Source organism: Pavona decussata, unplaced genomic scaffold (assembly GCF_977016875.1).
Source record: "Pavona decussata unplaced genomic scaffold, jaPavDecu1.1 SCAFFOLD_737, whole genome shotgun sequence".
NCBI classification, from domain to species: Eukaryota; Metazoa; Cnidaria; class Anthozoa; order Scleractinia; family Agariciidae; genus Pavona; species Pavona decussata.
The window spans coordinates 51,306-72,500 of record NW_028145908.1 but is presented as its reverse complement, the minus strand read 5'-3'; the positions used below and the strand labels follow the sequence as shown (position 1 = coordinate 72,500).

Sequence of the window (21,195 nt, the reverse complement as noted above, 5' to 3'; positions counted from 1 at the left end):
GGTTGGCCCCACAGTGTAACTGCGTGTTTATTTATGCACTAGTCAATTGAAACCCCCACCTCCCGGACCCGGGACAGGTAGGGGGATTTGACAAAGGCCCCGATCAAATCATACCAAAACCTCCAGCCCCTGGGGAAAATCTTGAGATCAAATTTCCCTCCCCCTGCCCTGGGAACAAATTGGCAAGGGGTTAAAAAAAAAAGCCCAAACCAAACAAAACAAGACAAAAGAAACCGTTCACACTGGATCAATCAGGAGCAAAATATTATTTAATATTAAAGGCAATAGCTTTCTTTTAATACATGTAAACAAAACTTGTTGTGGATTATTAAATTTTGCAAGAATGAATGTGAATTTCACATTACAACAGAGCATTTCTGAACAGTGGTAGCTTTGAAAATGTTAAACAGCACAGTCAGCGTAAAGCCGCTTTCGACTTGGTGCATCCACAAGTCCCATGCATTCGAAATGGAACCACTCTATAGGGCAGCCAGGATTAGCGCGTGTTTAAGCCTTTTTTATAATTTAGCTCTCACGGGTATATCTTTGACTGACCGCCCTCTCAGTGTAACATATGAGGGGAAGGTCTTTGTAGATTTCTTTGAGCCATATCCATGGTTGTTGCTCTATTAAATGTCAGGCTTTCATGAGGATTTGTTTTAAGTTTAAGTTTACGGGACAACCTCTCCCCTGTAGGTGTGATTTTGGATTTTGAATTTACTCTTCAAATATGTTTTTAGAAGAGTTTGTTCTGAGAAGTCTCAGTGCTTCGGCTTTGATGAAGCCTTTTTTGACCCCTGGGGTGGCACAAAGAGAAGTGCGTATATTGAAATGTTTCAGTAGGTTTGAAGTGTGACGCACATCAAGAACTGAATTGCTTCTGAATCTTTCACCTTTATAAATGTTTGTATCCAGAAATGTTTCTGTTTCTGAAATTTCAGCCCTAAATTTAATTGTGGGGTGGTGTTTGTTTGCTTAATTGCTCAATGAACTGCATTATCTCCTCTCCTTAAAGTCCAGAGGAAAAATATGTCGTCTATATATCGTTTCCAAATGAGCGGTTTTAAAATCTCTGTTTTTAAAATCTCCGCAAAGGCGACTGCCATTTTTGTACCCATGGCTGCACCATGGGTTTGTAGGCAGAGTTTTGCATAGAGCTGGAATGAATTTTCTTCTCTCTTTTGAATTGTCTTTAAACCAAATTTTGCGAAGCATTTCGCCAATAATCAGCCAATATGGATGGCGCGAAAATGACAACGTGCAGTTGATTAACTTCGCGAAGAACTTCAGTACCTGAGTCAACCACAGTCAAATCTCCCTGACTGACCCCGAGGTGGGGACACTGTAAAGAAGCAAAACACATCTTATCTACCACCCCCAGGGGACAGATCTCTGATCAAAAGTGCTTATATGCCCCTATTATCCCCCTATCTGTCCCGGGTCCGGGGGGAGGGGGGTGGGGGTTTTAATTGACTAGTGCATTAAGGAAATTGATGCACAGATATGCCTTTACATTGTTTACAAAAGTGTTTTATCAGTGTTTACACAAAAATTTAGCCTTGTCGTGTGGCTTTACATGTGCGACCGGAAAACGAACCCGAAAAAATTGGTCAGTGCTGATATTTTTGGGTCTTTCAGACCGACCAAAAAAAATAAAGATTCACTCTAGTGCGGTTTGTTTACACGACTTTGTCATCAAATCTGCTTACGTGCAACCATCGGCACTTTTCAAGTCTTCGTCGGTCTTTCCGGCAGTTCACAGCAGCTTCCTGATATCAGCCTTTAGTTTGGTAAGCACTCAGTTCTGTAATTCTGTAATTTTATTCATTTTATCTTGGTTTCATTTCATTCAGATCATTTTGACATTTTGGACTTATTTTAGATCATTTTAGGTCATTCCTTGTTTTAGTAACAACGCCAAATGCATCGCATGCAGCTGCCAGTATGCATATTTCAGGTTAAAATCCCTGGAATCCAGTTGCAAAGAGCAGCATTTGATGGTACGTACTGTGGTAGAACCTCAAAAAAAAAACTCTAACTTTGAAGGGATTAAATAAAAGAAAACAATCCAAATGATCACGGTTGATTTGATATGGAAAAAGACCTTGACTGTGTCTCAGCAATCCTCAGGTGCGACATTAAATGAAACAAACGACAACAAACAAACAAACAAACATCAAATGACATGAAACAAAAAGGAATTACACTTATATTAATTACCATATCTTTCTTCAGAAACAAAGTTTAGGAGTCAAATTCAAGGTAAGGAAAATGCATGGCTTTTTTAATGATCTGGTAAGGGCAGTGTGTACTGTCATTTTGTAACATTTTCAGATTTAAGTGGTTTAGTGAATTGGTATTAAAAAGCCAGATTGTCCCTGAGATTGTTGATGCATTGTAATATGTATCAAATACTGTATACATGTAGATCTCTTTAAAATCTTGTGCTTAGCCTTTTGAAGCTGACTGAAGGCGAAATGTTCAAGAGAAGTACTGAATGAGAGAGGCAGAAACTCTATCAAGCCCAACCATCAAACCCACCATCTTTACAGTGCCATGTATGTTGACAATGTTTGTTTTAATTGGTTTTTGATAGGATCTTGTTTCTGATAGTGCCAGTGTGGGTATGAAAGTGAAGGTTCTCAGTCTGAGATAAATTATTATTCTGCAAGTTCCACTTATCCTGCTCTTCTAAGCTGTTCCATCCCTGGAAAAGGTGCGTGCTCAATAGGTATGGATTATAAAGGCATGCTTAAATTAGAATTCAAGTGCACTTTTAAAAATGTGCATGCCAGTTTTAATATCACATATCCACCACTTAAAAGGTTCAATTATGTCTCTGGTTTTTGTGACATCACATGGTAGGGAAATGAGCACATCAGCACATCTAAAATGTTTTTCTTTGGTATGGGGTCCTGAGTCTCCAAATTAGACATGCATGCAGAGCACAGTTTTATTTTACCCCCAGTCTCCCAGCAGTAGTTATATAATATAATAAAAGAATATTTAATAAGTTGTTTGGAGGTGACAATCCTCTTGATCTAGCTGATTTTACATGTCTGGAATTAGACAATGTAACTTCTAACTACTGGACCTACACTGTAAGTTGTCAATATATGAAGAATTCCTGTGGGATGGTTTTTAAATGCATGCCAAGTGATGCCAAGTGGAAGTTATTATAATGTTAATAAGGTTTGAAGAATAAAGAGTGTAAGTTATGGCAGTGGTTTGCTTACTTACATTGCTAATGGCTAATGGTGGAATGTGTTGAATAAGTTATGTCACCTAGCTTGTAAGCCTAATCGTTACTAAAAATTTATTGGGTCTCTAGTAAGGTTTCTTTTTTTCTTCTTTTGTAATTGGTCAAGTCCCTAAGAGAAGGAGGTGTGGGATTGTGGAAAATTGATTCTGTGCTTACATGTAAAAAGAACATAACAAGATATGCTCTACTGTTATTTTCTTGTTTATTCATGAGATGCATATAAGCATGAGTTGTTTTTCTGCAATTCCCCATCCAGTAGGGGGATTTATAGGATAAGTTAATTTCTGGTGTGATTCTCTATCTCTTTTTAGAGCCTCAACTGCTTGCCAAAAAGAAAGTTTGTTCCAAGGATCCAAATAACAGTATTCATGTTGAGGATGTGATTCCATATCAAGACTGTGGAGTTCAGAGCTCTTAGAGTAAGTTGACCTAAAAATTATTATGTATGTGAGCAGCATGACTTTGCCAATACAGAACTACACAAAGCACTGTTTGTGATCACTCCTAAAAGTGACCATCATTGTGAAATCTGTGACATATTATAAGCCCTGTGTTAAAAAGATCCTTTAAGTGACATCTACCCTAAGCGATGGCACCACTTTTTTGAATAACCAACTGGCCCTTTTCTCCTAAGCGACCAGTGCAGCCTTCAGAAAACAAGCATTAGCCAATAATGATACTTAAGGTTACAATTGGTAGCTTTCACTGAAGCGTCAGCTCTCTCTTTATGAACCATGTAGAAGTTCATTCAAGGCGGCCGGTATATGATTTTACAGAAAATTTGCATTTGCAGCTTCCAAAATTTATCAAATCGGTATTGCAGCTGCTTGACAAAAATCACTAAGAATTGCTGCTCGGTGGTAGGACAAATCCAGAAAACAAAACCTTCTGTGTATCTCTGTCTGCTAAACAAGCTACATGTATTACAGTTGCTTCTAGTTCGCGTTTCAAAATAAAGTTGCTACATGATTAGCAATCGGTGTAATTTTGTTCTGCTGAAGCTTATGCCAATTTGGTATTCCACAACACCAACTATTAAACATTTCCAGTTGTTTAACTCTAGACATACCATTACAGTGTAATTGTAACAGCAGGTTTAATAAACATGTTAAAGACTGGTTTTGGTTTTAAAATATCCATAGAAAACCACTGTGGTGTCCTCAAAATCATGTAAATTGATCAGATTATCGAAGTGTTAACAACATTTGAAATAATTTATCTTTAAATCAAAGTCTCCTGTGAGCCAACTCGTGAATGCAGATGACGCATCAGTATTTTAATTGAAATTAAGATGGCTACATACGCTACCTTGAAAGCTAAAAGAAGTCATATCTTTGCCTGATCATGTAACGAGAAATAACCATATGTGTACTATAAAAATGATTCTAAACTTATTCCCTACGTATTGTATAAGGTTATTCTGATGCGCCTTGGAACAAATTTTCGGGTGTTTTTTATTCAAAGTTCATGCAGACACTTCACTCATTCAATTTAAGACGCCGCACTTTGTGGAAAAACGGGAAAACTTATAACTTTGCTCATATTAAATGAAAAATCTCCATTCTTGCATTAAAATAATTGTCAAATTTTTATCTACAGATTGAATAAGATTATTTTGATGCGCTGTGAAACAAATTTTCACTTCTTTTTTTATTCAAAGTTCATGCCGACACTTCACTGATTGAATTCAAGACACCGCACTTTCACTGCGCATGCTTGAAAGTCAACAGCCGAATCAGCCAACCAACCTAGTGAAAACCCACCATTGCTATCACTCGTTCATTGTGCATGCTCGCATTTACGAGTTAAAAATGGGTATGGAAGTGGTTCATTTTGCCAGCTTGCTGTGATGTTGGAAGGGAGTGCCCATAGTTTTACGCAACACGGCACAAACTTCAATAATCAGCCTGGTCATAATTGCATTTCTGAAATTGAAACCTCCCAGCATAAAATTGGAAATACAAAAATCTGATCATGACAGATTTAAACTACAACATGCAGGTGTCATGACTGCTCACGTACATGTATCCTACCCCCTTAATGTTGTAGTTGTCAACAAGACTTTTTTCTCTAAACATACATTTTGTATTTTTTGCACAAGAATTTAAAATGGGTGTGGTTTTAAAAACAATGGAAGCAGTGCATTTTGCCAGCTTGCTGTGATATTAGAAGGGAGTGCCCATAGTTTTACGCAACACGGCACAAACTTCGGTAATCAGCCTGGTCATAATTGCATCTCTGAAATTGAAACCTCCCAGCATAAAATTGGAAATACAAAAATCTGATCATGACAGATTTAAACTACAACATGCAGGTGTCATGACTGCTCATGTATCCTACCCCTTTAATATTGGAGTGGGCAACATGACTAAATTTTTCTCTAAACTTACATTTTTGAATTTTTTTAAACCAGGGGTCAATTCAATAAAGAAATTACATTTGTAGTTTTTACACGTGTAATTTACACGTGTAAAGTCCGACTTGTAAATACAAGGATTCAATAAAAGAATTTTCCACAGTGGAATTTACACGTGTATCCCTAGTCAGAATACAAGTGTAAATTACAATTGTAGCCTTACAATTGTAAACTCCGTTTGAATACATGCGTATTTTTTCGACTGCAAAATTTTAATTATCTCTTCTGTCCCGTCAATATATATGCGGTTCTCCTTCCTTCGTTCTCAGTTATATATTTTTGAGACCATTGTTGAGCATGTTATCCAAGCAATAAAAGTTACTTTTAGCCCAGCTTGTGAGGGACCACAAAATGATAGTTTTAGCGCCATTTTCGTCGACAGTGACGAAGAAGGCAAAACAAGACGCGTCGGTGAAGTGCAAGTTTCTACCGCTGAAACTGGCAATGGCAGGGGCGGCTCACCAAAAATGCTACCCAAGCAGGCAGTATTAAAAACAAAAGGCCAAGAAAAATCAGACGTGAGGCTCTGCCATCAGTTAGAAAGGCCAAGGGGATATCATCAGCTCCACATAACAAGGCAGCAGATCTAGAAGACGACATACTGCGCCTTAGAAAAAGAAAACTCTAACTGGAAAATCAAGCTAAGATTGGAGATTAAAAGGCTCAGGAAAGATCTTGACAATTAAACAATTTTATTAAACAGCGTCCAAAATGGCATTTAACAAGACGATATCAGTAATCGTTTGGACAGTTGCTGAACTTATTACATTTATATTATAATACTTTGAATATTGAGTGGAAAAACTGTAAATTGCAACCTGTGAAAGGTTTTTGCACTTATCTTTTAAATAAGACCATGGTTACCAATTAAACTAGCATAATTGTGACCTACAGTTTCTTTTTCTTTTCCTAGTAAGGTAGATGTGCACTTTTTGCAAAATACATCTAATGAATATCGTCATTGAGTAACAAATGACATATTAATTTGGCCCTTCCAAAAAATATGGCGTATTTCGTCGTGGACTGTTCTCTTTTGATGATATTGAAACAGTTTAAGTTTTGAAGTGTCATTGGTATTATTTTTCGCACTCCGACTAGGAAGTGCTGCAGCAACTGCTGTTGTCTGTCCTCTTGTTCCTCTCTGTTGTCGAGATTTGCATCGTCAAGAGGATCATCACCGTTATCACTAAACAGAATGCAGAGATTGTGCAGTATAACAGCACACTTGATAAGCTCGGCAGCTCTTTTCATGTCTCTCACTCTCATTCCCCTCTGTAGAGCTTAGAACCTTTTCGTAAGAACGCCATAGAAGGTCATAGAACGCGATGAATAATATTCCATACTGTTGATATGGAGATACCATGACAAGAGTGCATTACGTGATAGAAGGAATTTGTGCCAAGGATGTGGAGAAATACTAAAAGTTGCTGTCTTGCCGTTACTGCTCGGTTACATCTCGTTCTGTTCCAAACGCGGGCCTAATAATTCCAAAAGATGGCCGAAGGCGTAGACAGGGAGACGAAACTTCTCTCGAAATTCCCTTGGCTTTTTGGACCTCAAACAGCCGTCTTTCCTCAAACTTCCCAGGTGGACGGATTATCTGACGTCTCAGGAGCTCGTCGAGTTCCTTTTCTCTCGAAGACGACACTACAATTTGTTTTTCTGAAGTCTTACTCAGTGTGTTTACAAGTGACATGCGACTTGTATTTGGCACTTGTGATTTACAAGTTGGACTCTTGTAAAAATACAAGTCGGACTCTTGTAAAAGTTTTATTAAATTGGATTCTTACCATATTTTACAGGTGTAGCGCTACACCTGTAATTAGAAGTCGGACACTTGTAACCTGGACTTGTAACGATTTTTATTAAACTCGTCTCCGGCTGCGCTTGTAAATACAATGGTCCGACTTGTAGATTACAAGTGTAAAAGTTTTATTGAATTGACCCCAGAATTTAACAATTTGGGCCCATTGGACAATGGGGCAGAAAAGTTTCAAGTTGTTCAAAGCTTAGTTTTTTTGTACAAATGTTTTCACCAGAGGACATTCACTTTTTTTTACTGTTAATCCTGGTTATGGATCTTCTGTTGTCTAAGTGTAGAGTCGTCCACTGTAAATAAACTTTTCTTAACAGGGGAACATATGTTATGGATGTTGGAACATAAAGTCTGTTCATACAATGTATTTATATTAGACAATAATGTTAGTCTCCTGCAGTGGAACATTCACAATTAATTAAATTGTAATAGCAACTGGAACCACAATGACAGACGACTTCTTCCTACATACTCCTGCACATCAAAAGCTCAACGGTATGACCATGAAAAAACTGTAATAATCAAGACTGAGTGTACTGAGACAGCGTATTGTTGCAATCTGATCCCCCATTGAATGAAACAGTACAATTTCAGTCAATTTCAGTCAATTCCAGTAGCTGTGAAAACTCACAGACAGATTTTTCAGTTCTTAAGATATTTAAATCTCATTGGGCTGAATTCTGTTACCACAACCTCGAATCTTTCAGCTTTTAGTGGTGAGTTGGCCCCAGGGTGTTATGGCACCCTGTAAACTAAACATGACCTACTCTGAGAAAACCTAACTTTTAAAATGCAAAATCTGCAATGAAACCCAATGGGAAGGAGAAAGAGATGGAGGTCAAAGAATAGCTGCCTCTGTCATGAGATAAGTAACAAGACCATCCCCAGGCATTGATATGTTATGTTTATTTTTAATACAGTTCCCTGAAAAAAGGGTGACGATCAGGTTATTGAACTGTGCAAAACATAAAAAGAAGTTGTATGGTTTAAGATAGTGCCACTTTCAGTTCTTCAGTTACTTCACCATTTCATTATGGATATTGGAACTGCAGGGATGTTCCTCAGCACTAAGAAATAATTCCTGGATTCTAAAGCAATAACCTGTGAACAGGCTCCCAAGTGGGGTCTATGGCAAAGATGAAAATCGAGCTCTTCCTCGCCCCATACCGTGCTCCGCCCGCCCGGCTCGCCGATTTTTCTTTTCACCCTATACCCCACTTGGGAGCCTGTTCACAGGCTATAAAGCAAATGCTCCATGCAGATAACTGATTTTGGTAGCAAGTCATAATTGCTTGTATTGTACCCATTAATAAGTGTTGTGGAACGCCGAATTCCAATTACCATAATGAAAGACAAAACTTCTGTGCTGTGATGATATTTAAATCTCATAGGTTTTTCCCTGCAAACAACCACTTCACATCTCTCAACTGCATGAACACCGCCAGCACAGTTTCCCAAACACTTCTTTAAGAGGTGATTACGGCTAATAAGAATACCACCTTGATTCATTTTGTTAAAAACAAAATACTGCCTTTTTCCTGTCCGTGATTCCAATGTCAGTACAGGCTGGTTTTCTCTCTTGACTGATGGCCAAAGTTGTTTAATAATGTTGGACTTAACAATTTTATGGTAAATCAAATCAAAAACTTCTCAGGAAATGTTCATGGTGAAATCTCCTCTCCATGGTGTCGCTAAAGTTGGTTTTGAGCGCAGTCTTCTAATTACCTTTTCGTGAAGCTTTTTCATTGTCCTTTTTGACCATTCCTTGGATGGGAATCAACTTTTGCAAGTCTGGATTTCGACCACTAAACGTTGTATTTCTCTTCGATGACTCCTACTGCTGCTTCGAACTCAGCAAAAAAGCATGAAATATCCCTCAACTCCGTGCCGTTTTCTGTACAAGACATGTACTCCTCGAAAAACTGGCTTATTTGATCAGAAGGAGGATTTTCCAGAAAGAGCTTGGCCGCCATATTAGATTCTACCAAAGCCCCCCAAAATTCTCCCATGACAGGCTGCGTGCCTCTGATGATCCACATTGGATTACCTATGATGGTCTCAAAGGAAGGCAGCGTCTAGGAACTGGTCTCACCGGCCGTGCACACTGTAGGAAAGGGAATCCTATCTCATTGCTTTTTTTGTTCAGATATAAAGTCTTTAGAAATTCTCTCATAAACAAATTGGTGTTTCAACCAAATGTATTACAGTTTTCCTTTTTTCCAAGAATCTTAAAACCTAATCTTTTTAAAGTTTAAAATATACTACAAATACGTGACTCTCAAAACCTCGCGAAGCTAGGGCTGGGCGGACAGTCGATTTGAAGTGAAGGAATGTGCTAAGGCAGCTATAAGAAAGTATAAATTGTCACTAATAGGCCTTTTGCAGTAGCTGGTCACATGATCAACTTTCCGATCAAAAACAGTTCTCCTTTGGAAAGTTTTGTTACAAGGTCTTAGGAACTGAGAGAGCATATTTAAAGTAGGTTAATTACCCGTAAATTTTTATCCATATATCTCAAAAGTAAGATTAGAAGGATTTGTACTGGAAAACTCCTCAATCTTTATAATTCTTCGGGTCATACTCAGCCTCATCCAGTGATAGGTAATTATGATCATCATCATCATCATCATCATCATCATCATTATTATTATTATTATTGTCAGTAAGTATATCACTCTTTCCAATATTAGTTTATTCCATGGTCCCTATATTTGTAATGCATCTTCCTCCCCCCTTTGACCCAACAGTCTATTATTATTGTGCTCCTCATGTGTTCAAAATCAAGTGTCGATGTTTCCAATGCAAACTAAATGTAGAATTTTTTTGTTATTTTGTTCAGATAATCAGATTTCTTGTGATTATGAGATGGGATGTGGCTGAAATAGAGTGAAAAATTATACAATTGCATAATATCAGAACCTTGGTATCATCTTCAACCTTATTGGCCTTTCAGACACAAAGAGACAATATAGGTTGGTTTCCATGCAAACACGTGCCCTTCAATGAAGAAAATCAATAGCTCAGCTATGGCAAATAATCCCATTAGTAGAAGTAGTTGTTTATTGGCACGTCCTCTTATAAGTTTGGCAAGTAGTCTCCATAAGTAGTCGTGTAAGTATCATGTCCCCATAAGTTTGGCAAGTAGTCCCCATAAGTAGTTGTGTAAGTATCATGTCCCCATAAGTTTGGCAAGTAGTCCCCATAAGTAGTTGTGTAAGTATCATGTCCCCATAAGTTCGGCAAGTAGTCCCCATAAGTAGTCGTGTACTATCATGTCCCCATAAGTTTAGCAAGAATTAAAATTCCCGTTAAGTAGTCAGAGGGGAGTTGATGAAACCCCAGGAAGCAAATGTCTTGACTTATAACAAACAAGCAACCAAACAGCCTTCTTCTTCTTCTTCTTCTTCTTCTTCTTCTTCTTCTTCTTCTTCTTCTTCTTCTTCTTCTGCATCAGAAGAGGTGGTCCTCGCAAGTAGGGTATCACTATGGAAACACAGACCTCACAAGTTAGGTGAGTATGTCCCCATAAGAATTGTATGGCAAGTAGTACCCATAAGTATTCAAAGTTGAGTATTGGGCAGGTCCTCATAACTAAGACCCCACAAAAAAAATTGAAATTTCCTAAAGTCTAATCAAGTGTTTAAAGAGATGGGCAAATAAGCTACCAAACATCCATATTTTTTTTTTCATACCTCCAATAGAAAGGGGGGTCCTCATAAGAGGTGTATGGAAACACAGACCTCACAAGTTGCCAAAGGTGAGTATGTGTGTGTGTGTGTGTGTGTATGGGGGGGGGGGGGGGGGAATTGGCGAAGTGTTTCTCTCTTTCCAAATTTGATATGTTTCATATATTCTATTATTATATTTTTTTAGTTTCAACTTTTACTATTTGTCGGAATTTGTTTTCTTAAAAATGCTTTTCGTAGCTTTTCGTATCTTCGTAGTTTTCCATTATACTTCAAAAACGTGTTCCTCTAAGTAATAAAAAATATTTCACAGGTCCACGTTGCTAATGAATCGCCTATTGAAGACCACTGTATGGCATATGCATTGAGTAACCCACATGACAGCTCCTTTAGTCAGAAGTGCAAGCACATTCACGAAGAACAATGCCTACAATGTGAAGAGCTTAACTCCGCTTTACAGGAGATTCAAACATTTGTTGAACAGGCCACTTTTCATTCCAAAGATGATGGCGACGAAGCCGTATATGTGGCAACGCACAGCAAGGAGATGATTCAAGCATGGAAGGCCCACCAGCTACGCCAGTGAGGCAAGACCAGGCGAGAGTGCAGATTCTACGACAACTTGACAGCAGCTCGGTCTTAATAACCCAGGACTGGGCCATGAAATTCCTACCCAGAAAGTACTGCGAGTCCCAGTCGGACTGGTTCGGTAAAAGGGGCATTTCGTGGCATATATCTGTCGCCGTGCGCCGCCACAACGATCAGCTAGAGTCTCAAGGATTTGTGCATATTATCCAGAACTGCACCCAGGGAAGCTCGGCTGTCGTATCAATCATGGCTCATGTCCTGAAGACCTTAAAGAAAGAACACCCAGAGATACAGAAAGCGTTTTTCCGCCAAGATAATGCGGGGTGCTATCATAGCACGGTTACCATCGCTTCCGTACCAGCTATAGAGAAAGAATCAGTAATTCAAGTCGTCGAGGTTAGCTTCTCAGATCCCCAAGGAGGAAAGAGGCCTGCTGATTGCATGGCTGCAACGATTAAAAGCCACATCATAAGATTTGTAAATGAGGGTAACGATGTTACCAACGCCAAAGAGATGGAGAAAGCAGTCTTTTCGCATGGCGGCCTCCCTGGGATTCGAGTGGCGTCACTAGATTTCCTTGGGGAACATGAAAATTCCGGACTGCGACAGAAGATTCCTGGTATTAGTAAACTTAACAACTTCAAGTTTTGCGATGGAGGAGTCCAGGTGTGGCAAGCGTATGATATTGGTCCGGGGAAAAACCTTCGACTCGAAGGAACAGATGGTAAGCCTTACTCTTTGTCAGGCTCTGTTGTTTCTTCATTTGATTTCGAAATTCGGTAAGGCAAACTTTACGGGTAAGCCCCGGCTATAAGAGTAATTTTATTTTTACTTACACAGGGGACGATTTATTTGTTCTTGACACCATTATTAAAAAAAGGCAGATTAACAAAAAAAAAAAAAAAAAACAAAAAGGTCACATTTTATTTTCCAAAACTGCTCACACGCAAGACAGTTTTTGAGTAAGTTCAGCCATACTTTTCAGTAGAATTCGTCTTTTAACTGATTAACATATTTTGTTGAAGGTTGTTCATTGCCGGAATTCGTGATCTAAAATTATGTTTTCTTGTCACAGAATGTTATTTCCAGAAGATTTCGGTTGCTTTCTCACCTGGAGATTTCAAGGAGGTGACTTCCCGCAAAGGCCAAAAAGAGGGTGCTGGTTCAACTTCTACTGCAGCAGAGCCAGACGAAGAAGACGAAAGCCAAGGTGAAAAAGACAAGCAAGTGTTCCTTTGCCCTGAAGAGGGCTGCACTCGTGGTTTCCGGAGGCAATCTTCCTTGGAAAAACATCTCGCATTTGGATGTTGCACAAAGACAATTGAAAGAGAGACACTGCTAGACAGGGCAAAGGTTAAATATGCTGCGAGACTCCAAGAAGGCGAAACCTCACTTCCAACAATAACTTCAACCAGCTCCTCTACAAGTAAGTCTCGGGCAGCACCACTTGAAGGCTGGGCACTGAAACAAGCAAAGAAAGCTTATCGCTTTAACGATCAACAACGCCAATACCTTACAGCTAGGTTCAACATTGGCCAGGAGAGCGGCATCAAGCTTGATGCCGAGGTTGTCGCTAAAGAAATGCGGCGAGCACGAGGATCTGATGGAGAGCGGCTGTTCAAAGTGTCTGAATTTCTGACAGCCCAACAAGTGGCTTCATTTTTTTCCCGAATGGCGGCGAAGGTAGAGCAACAAACTGTTCCAGGCGAAACTCTCAGTGAACCGGATATTCTTGCAATGGAAGAAGAGCAGAACCTTTCCAGTGCAAAGGGGGCTGTGATTACTGCATTGGGTGTGAAGCACCCTATAAGCTTTGAGCAAAACAATATTTGTGGTATGGTCAAAGATAACACCCTTGCAAAACTAAAACTTGGTGTCCTAAAACTTCTTTGCGAAAAGCACCATACATATCTCTTCTGTAAGATATGGTGAAAGACTGCTCTTGTAGTGCAGATTAAATATGCAAAAGGTTGTTTGATGATCATTGATCGTGATCTGATCCAATAAGCCCATGGCACAACCATGTAGATGTTGTTCATAGCCTGACATGTATGCAGTAGACATTGCGTCTATACAGTGTCACTGAGATACCAGTGTTTCTGTTGTTGACATTCAACAAAGATAAATGCATGCCCTACAGCCAATGAGGACTGTAGCTAGAAACTGAGTTATTATTTTGTTAAACGGAAATTGGCACACAGGTTCTGAAGCATGTGTGATATTTCATACCAGTAATTACGTTAAAATGCATGACGTGCCGGCTGACATTGTTTTTCAGTCGCTTGCGAAGGCACAGTTTCAAATAGCACGAATAGACAGTTTTTCAGTTTACTGACCTGCATCCCCGGGCCTGCATCTGGGTGATCATTGTTTAGAAGGCCACTTAAACAGGTTGGACTAGCTATTTAAAAAGCATTCCAACAAACAAACTTGATTTAATTAATAATATTTTTTTCGACTCTATGTCTAACTTTTGCACTCATTTGACAACCGTGTATTTTTTTAATCGTGACTTCAATGACATGTTAACGTTTTAGTTTTATCAAAACCGCTTTTATGCCAGTAAATAAAGGTCTTAATTCTAGTTGTTGTAAATGGCAATTTCGCAGCACAAGTTACTTTGTGGGCTTGACGTGACGCAGGTAACGCAATACTGAGTGTCAGCTTGGCACTTTTAATTTAAAAAGGTTTTAATTTGACAATTATTTGTTGAAATCAGATTAATGTTGTTTGACTCCTTTTATATGGAGTGTTTCCGTCAAATGATAGTCTTTTAATGAAACCTTCCCAATCAGATTCCTTTGCAAAAAGATTTATTGGCAGATTTGCATTATGCAAATTTCCCACCAGAACTTAATTGGCGAATATTTCTTTTCCCGTCGCGTGTTTTTTTCTTTTTTTGTCCAGACCTTTCCCATCACGTTCTTAAACAGGAAAGAGAAACAAACAAGTGCGATAAGTGAGATAAAATGACCATCTCAGGATAGCTTGGGTCAATGTTTTCCCCGAGTCGCCACAACATAGCATTTTCTCGACAATTGCGAATTTATGCAAATTTGTTAAGGAAGCCTCGCTAACTTTGGTTTTTGTCAGCGCGTGCATTGATTGTCCAGATTTTTTATTTCGAATTATTAAAGACGAACACCCAAGCTTCATCACAATGTTTCTCTCGATTTGATACTTGACATACCAAGATGCATTTTAAACGTTCAAACTTACTCAATTTTCTTGTCATCGCGAAGTCCTCAAAATGTCAATTTTTCAAAGAGCCATAAAACCCTCCAATGTGCTACAAAAGTGTACATAGTTCGCATTGATAGAAAGAAGGTGAGTTATACTCTTATTTAAAACCGACGTCGTATTCGAGCGTTGCGTACTGTTTCAACACAAGCGTATTAAACTTGGCCAATTTTGCGTGGGATTTTTGCATAATTAATGAGGTAAAACCCGTAATTTCGTTTTCTCCAAAATTCTCGAAAACGATAAATTTCCAGAATATTCAAATAATATTTTCGAAGATAGTTCCCCAAAAGTAAAGTTCAGGCTAATTATCAGGAGTTTCGATTTTTCAAGCCTGGCCAGCGATTCTCGAAAGTTACAGTCAGGCACTCTTAAAACGTCCTTTTCATGGGTTCTTACTCAATTTTTCTTCCCTTAAACCTTTCTATAATGGTTATTTAATTTTTTTTTTTGAAAAAAAGTAAACGCTAAAAAATCATGACGTTTTGACCTCTCCGAGGTCATTTTCAAGTGCGAGTAAAATACAAAACTTAGCATAATTATATAACAAACAGTTAAAATCGGTAAGAAAGTCATGCATGCTAAAATGTAATAAAATGATTCAATGTTAAGTATTCATAAAGTAAAAAAAAGGACATAAAACAATTAAATAATAAAACGATAATAAGCCTTGTTAAGGACTGATCTAAACAAATAATTTCGCGCCGATGGAATCACACTGTTTGTTCAGCGTTGGTTTAAGTTCTTTGGTAAAAAGCATTTCCAAAATGAGGCAGTAAAGTTTGTTCTGACACTTTCTTAACATTTTGAAACATCCTCAACCTTCCATTTAAGTTCTTATTTACGTGGAAGCTTTTTAATCAGGAATGAGAAGGCCTCAAAGAGACCTTTTCACGACTGCGTTACCCAGACAAACTTGCGCTGTTTACCATCCGCCAATTCGTTGCCGTGATTCAAAAGTGTCTGAGAATTCACATACCCAATAGCAAGTACCTGAAAAGCACAAATCCCCAATCAGAATCTTGCTGCCTTTCAAAGATCAGAAATCTGCAAACGCAGAGCGCATACAGCTTGGAGACGTCAGTCGGAAGATCAATGAGGATATCAGCCAGGTGAACACAAGTCGATATCAAGGACGAAAATGATCAAAGTGAGGAATGGAAAGCCACACCTTGTTAATCAACAGTGCGTTGTCTAGTATTTTCAATGTAGCCTGGGCGATGCAGGTTATGTCAGTTACACGTACCGACGTCTTCACCTGCGAATTGAAAAACACAAGAGATCGACAATCGGAAACCACCTGACGGAGCAGCACAATATAGCCCCAAATGGCGCTGTGTGGAGTTTTAAAATTTTAAGAAAATGTCAGAACAAACTTGACTGCCTCATTTTCGTAACCCTTTTTTTTTAATCAAAGAACTTAAATCAACACTTAACAAACAGTGTGATTCCGTCCGCGCAAATTTCTTTGTTTAGATCAGTTCTTAGCAAGCCTCGTTATTGTTTTATTGTTTCATTGTTTTATGTTCTTTTTTTAACTTTATAAATATTTCTAATTAACTCGTTTTATCACATTTTAGCGTTCATGCCATTCTTACCGATTTTCACTACACGTAATATATTTATAACAAGCTTTGTTCTTTTGTTTTTTTGTTTTTTTGTTTTTACTCGCACTTGAAATTGACCTCGGAGAGGTCGAAACGTCGTGATTTTTTAGCATTAACTTTTATCTCAAACTGACCTATATCTAGGAAATTACTCATTAAAATTAAATGTCTACTAAATCCAACAGGATGTGGTGCCGTTGTCAACAACACACTGAAAAGTCCCGGATATCCAAACAACTATCCAAACAACATGGACTGTGTTTATCGGGTACAAATTCCACACGGCATGGCCATAAGGATTTACTTTTCCCATTTTACCCTGGAGAGTCATTCATCTTGCAGGTACAAAACTATCGAATCAGTGTTTAGAGTATACATTACATAACCTCCATTGAATGATAACGGTGGTTGTGATTGTTTCTTTGTTTTGTCTATATTTGCTTGAATCTTGTTTTTTTTTTTTTTTTTTTTTGCTGTTGTTGTTGTTGTTGTTTTTTTTTTTCATCGTTAGGGCTAAGTATTAGTCTTTCTATTCTTGGCCCTTTCTCCCCTATTTTAATACCTTTATTCTCTCAATGTATATTGTGGAGATGACTGGAGAAGAGGAAAATACAAAAAAAAAAAAGAAAAAAAAGGTATATACACTACTCGAAAAAAAGTTATTGAGGCATCGCAAAGAAAAAAGTTACTTGTTAGTCTCATTACTATAAAAGTAGCTTTTTTATCTTGAGACTCATTTGCCTGTTTCATTGCTTATTTGTGTTTTTTTTTTTTTGCTTTTTGTTGTTATTGTTGTTGTTTTGAACTGAGGCTAAGAATCAAATCAATAAGTAGACTGCCTTGTCATTTAATGTCATGACACACATGTGATAAACTCGTTTTGCATGTATGTGATCTGATTTTCTACTCTTCGTACTTCATACTGGCCTGATTATGGTTTGTTTTGGGGCCTTTTTTTTTCTTTTTTTTCTAGACAAATTGATAGGTAAGCTGTTTATAAGGTTTGTTTGTCTGTGTCGTTGTCTTTGCATCATTTATTATTAGGCCATCGATTACTTTAGCATTTTTTATCGGTTACCTTGTTGATTAGTCATTATATAGTTTAAATGTAAGTTATTGTAATGTTTGCCCTACTTTAATGTATATTTGTGCACTTATTTGTTAGCAATTGGCCGTGCTTTTTTTTTTTAACTTAGTAAACATATAATAATGAATGTAATTTTTTCACATATTATCTTATCAAATTGTGTTAGCTCATGTCATTTGAGCTTATGTTATCTCATCATAAATGAACTAAACTAATACGTCTTTCTTGTTTGCAGGTATGACTACTTGAGGATTTCCAATGATAACAACTATATCGCAGGTATATACTGTGGGGTGAAGTCTGGATTGGATATCACTTTCACTGGACGCTATGTTGTGCTAACCTTTCACTCAGACGGCAGTGACACGTTCAGGGGATACAAGTTAGATTTCTCCTTTGTTTCTCCCAGTAAGTAGAAAGACTCGGACGAAATACTCTCCAAAGTAAATGTTAATTTGCTATTTAGGGATTGTTTGTTATGATAAATCATAATTCACCGATTATAATATATTACGCGTTACTATTGGAAAAAAAAAAGATCGTCAAGTGGTAGTTCTACTGAATTAAGCGCGCGTTATTTAGCAAATACGCCCCTCAGGTGGTTGCCATATCGGACGATATTGTCCCAGGCGACATATTGTACAAAAAATGCACAGTTGGCCGAGAAACGAAGGTTAAAGGGCAACTGTGAAATTTTGAGGACAATCGTTAACGGGTTATTCCAAACCTACTCAGACTGCTTTTATAGAAACCCTAAAAACGTTAACTATATATTAATGTTGTAAATGGTTTGAACCCAGGAGTCATGTCATAAGTACGTAAATTATGATCATCCGGGTGAGTGTAGTCCTGAGAAGGACTGTTTGTGGTGACTTTAACTGACGTTTCGACAACCTGAGTGGAAGTCATCTTCAGAGTCAAGTGAATTGTGGAACGTCAGTAGGTGGTATATACGTCTCTGGTTGTTAACCTGATTGGTCAACGAAGTCCAGATGTTATTGGTCGTTTGTCAGTAAGCCGTGATATTATTGGCTGTGAAGACTGTAAAAAGTGATTGGTGCGTTTCGATCCGTCTTTTGTTAGTCAAAAAGTCCGTGGGTCTACTGTTAGTAAAATGTCTATTGTTTGTCTGTTTTGTTGTTGTCGTCAGTGAGTCGTTTGTATGGTGCAGGTAGTTGTAAGCAACGGTTGAGTGGCGTTTGTTCTAAGTTAGTAAACCAGCTTTCCAGAGTGAGTCGTTGATAGTAATTTGTACAGTAGGTAATGCACTTGGCAGAGTCCCAGTCGATTCTGTGGTTCGTTTGTAAATGGTGCTCAGCAAAGTGATTGTTGATATCACCATTTCAAGTTGCTCGTTTGTGTTCAGTCAGTCGTACGTTTAAATTTCTGCCGGTCTCACCAATATAAGTGGCCTGGCAGTCGCAGCATTTGATCTTGTAAACTGCTCCCTGTCTGCGGTTCGGTTCGTCTTTGTCCTTCACTTTCGTCAGTAGTTGTCGTAAAATGGTCATAGGTTTGTGAGCTACACGGATATTGTAGGGTTGTAGAGTCCGTGCGATAGTCTCAGAAGTTCCCCGTACGTAAGGTATAGTTACAGTAGTTACGGGAGTCGCGTCGTTGTTTGTGACGTTAGGTTCAGTGTTCTTGTAAGTGTTACGTCTAACAAAGTCCTTGTTGTAGTTGTTCCAATAACCACTTTACGACAACTACTGACGAAAGTGAAGGACAAAGACGAACCGAACCGCAGACAGGGAGCAGTTTACAAGATCAAATGCTGCGACTGCCAGGCCACTTATATTGGTGAGACCGGCAGAAATTTAAACGTACGACTGACTGAACACAAACGAGCAACTTGAAATGGTGATGTCAACAATAACATTGCTGAGCACCATTTACAAACGAACCACAGAATCGACTGGGACTCTGCCAAGTGCATTACCTACCGTACAAATTACTATCAACGACTCACTCTGGAAAGCTGGTTTACTAACTTAGAACAAACGCCACTCAACCGTTGCTTACAACTACCTGCGCCATACAAACGACTCATTGACGACAACAACAAAACAGACAAACAATAGACATTTTACTAACAGTAGACCCACGGACTTTTTGACTAACAAAAGACGGATCGAAACGCACCAATCACTTTTTACAGTCTTCCCAGCCAATAATATCACGGCTTACTGACAAACGACCAATAACATCTGGACTTCGTTGACCAATCAGGTTAACAACCAGAGACGTATATACCACCTACTGACGTTCCACAATTCACTTGACTCTGAAGATGACTTCCGCTCAGGTTGTCGAAACGTCAGTCAAAGTCACCACAAACAGTCCTTCTCAGGACTACACTCACCCGGATGATCATAATTTACGTACTTATGATATATTAATGTGAAGCTATTAAGCTGTAAAATCTGAAAATAAAGCTTTCCGCTTTGTAGGCGATTAATGCACTGAAACCCGAAACTGTCAGTGTGTGCTTTGACTGCATTAATTATACCATCTCCCACATTAATACGGATATCCCAACAAGCTAGACTATATCCTTCAAGAGATAATGGGCTAACAAAGCGTTCAGGCTTTTTCGATATGCACATTGGGTACTGAGAAAATATATTGTAAAGTTTGATAATTAAATATTTTTTTAACGAGTCTCACGCGCTAGGTGCTTGGTGCGTTAGTATGTTACGAATATCTTGCCAGCCAAATTTTGTTCAAATTTGGAAAATATATCAACCCTATTATATTCATTTGAATGGAGGGAATACTCGTAGTTAAATAAGCCCTGAGCTACCGGCCTCCAAAGATTTGCACAGTTTTCGCACACCATTACAGCAGATGTCAACGAGGTCATGCCGCAGATCAGTGGAAAACAACACAGGAAATCCCTACAGAGACTGAGTTTTCTTTTTCTCATCGCTATATTTGCATTTTTTAAACTTAGTTTTGGGATCCAGGTCGTGTCCACGCTTTTCCGTTGTATAACGTTTCATAAAGACGTTTCATAAAGACTCATCCTATCTTCGGGAGACTTTTTCTCAAATTTGCCACTCGAATCCAAAATTCACAAAATCAAAAAATAAAACAAAACAAAAAATCATTATAAGCCATAAAAGAAGCCTAAAGATGAGACCGTTAGGTCACATCGATGGCAAATTAACCTTTTTTTTTTAAATTTGTTTCCCGAATAATTCGCACGGTTTTTAAGCTTAATTTTTTTCTCCTTAAATTAGCAAATGAATTTTAATGCTAAATAATTATAGTCAACAACTTGTATTGCGCCTTTTAACATATAATGACCAAAGTTGCGTTACAACATGGAAATTAAACTAGGTATGATAAGTTAGAGTTATACTTGGCATCAAAAGCTAACTTAAAAAGACTAGTTTTCAGTGAGGATTTAGAACAATGCAGTGATCTAGATTACTGTATGCATTCCACAGTGTGGGAGCCGCGGCGACAAGAGACCTACCACCAAATTATA

General features: G+C 38.3%; 1 protein-coding gene, 1 long non-coding RNA gene and 1 pseudogene across 2 annotated transcripts in view; all 3 read left to right on the top strand.

The window, feature by feature from the left end:
- The window catches only part of LOC146448946 (uncharacterized), a 14,741-nt gene extending 3,269 nt beyond the window's left edge, over nucleotides 1-11,472 (top strand). The window contains exons 2-4 of the long non-coding RNA XR_014860846.1: nucleotides 10,949-11,005; nucleotides 11,196-11,277; nucleotides 11,439-11,472. This is a non-coding gene — a long non-coding RNA (uncharacterized LOC146448946). The remainder of the gene's footprint in view (nucleotides 1-10,948; nucleotides 11,006-11,195; nucleotides 11,278-11,438) is intronic.
- Nucleotides 1-13,700, top strand: part of LOC146448945 (uncharacterized) — an 81,709-nt pseudogene extending 68,009 nt beyond the window's left edge.
- Nucleotides 1-18,118, top strand: part of LOC146448944 (CUB and peptidase domain-containing protein 2-like) — a 107,631-nt gene extending 89,513 nt beyond the window's left edge. Inside the window, exons 5-6 of the mRNA XM_085102084.1 lie at nucleotides 16,801-16,957; nucleotides 17,938-18,118. Of these exons, the coding sequence (XP_084958210.1) occupies nucleotides 16,801-16,957; nucleotides 17,938-18,118 (338 nt within the window). The remainder of the gene's footprint in view (nucleotides 1-16,800; nucleotides 16,958-17,937) is intronic.
- Nucleotides 18,119-21,195: the final 3,077 nt, after the last annotated feature.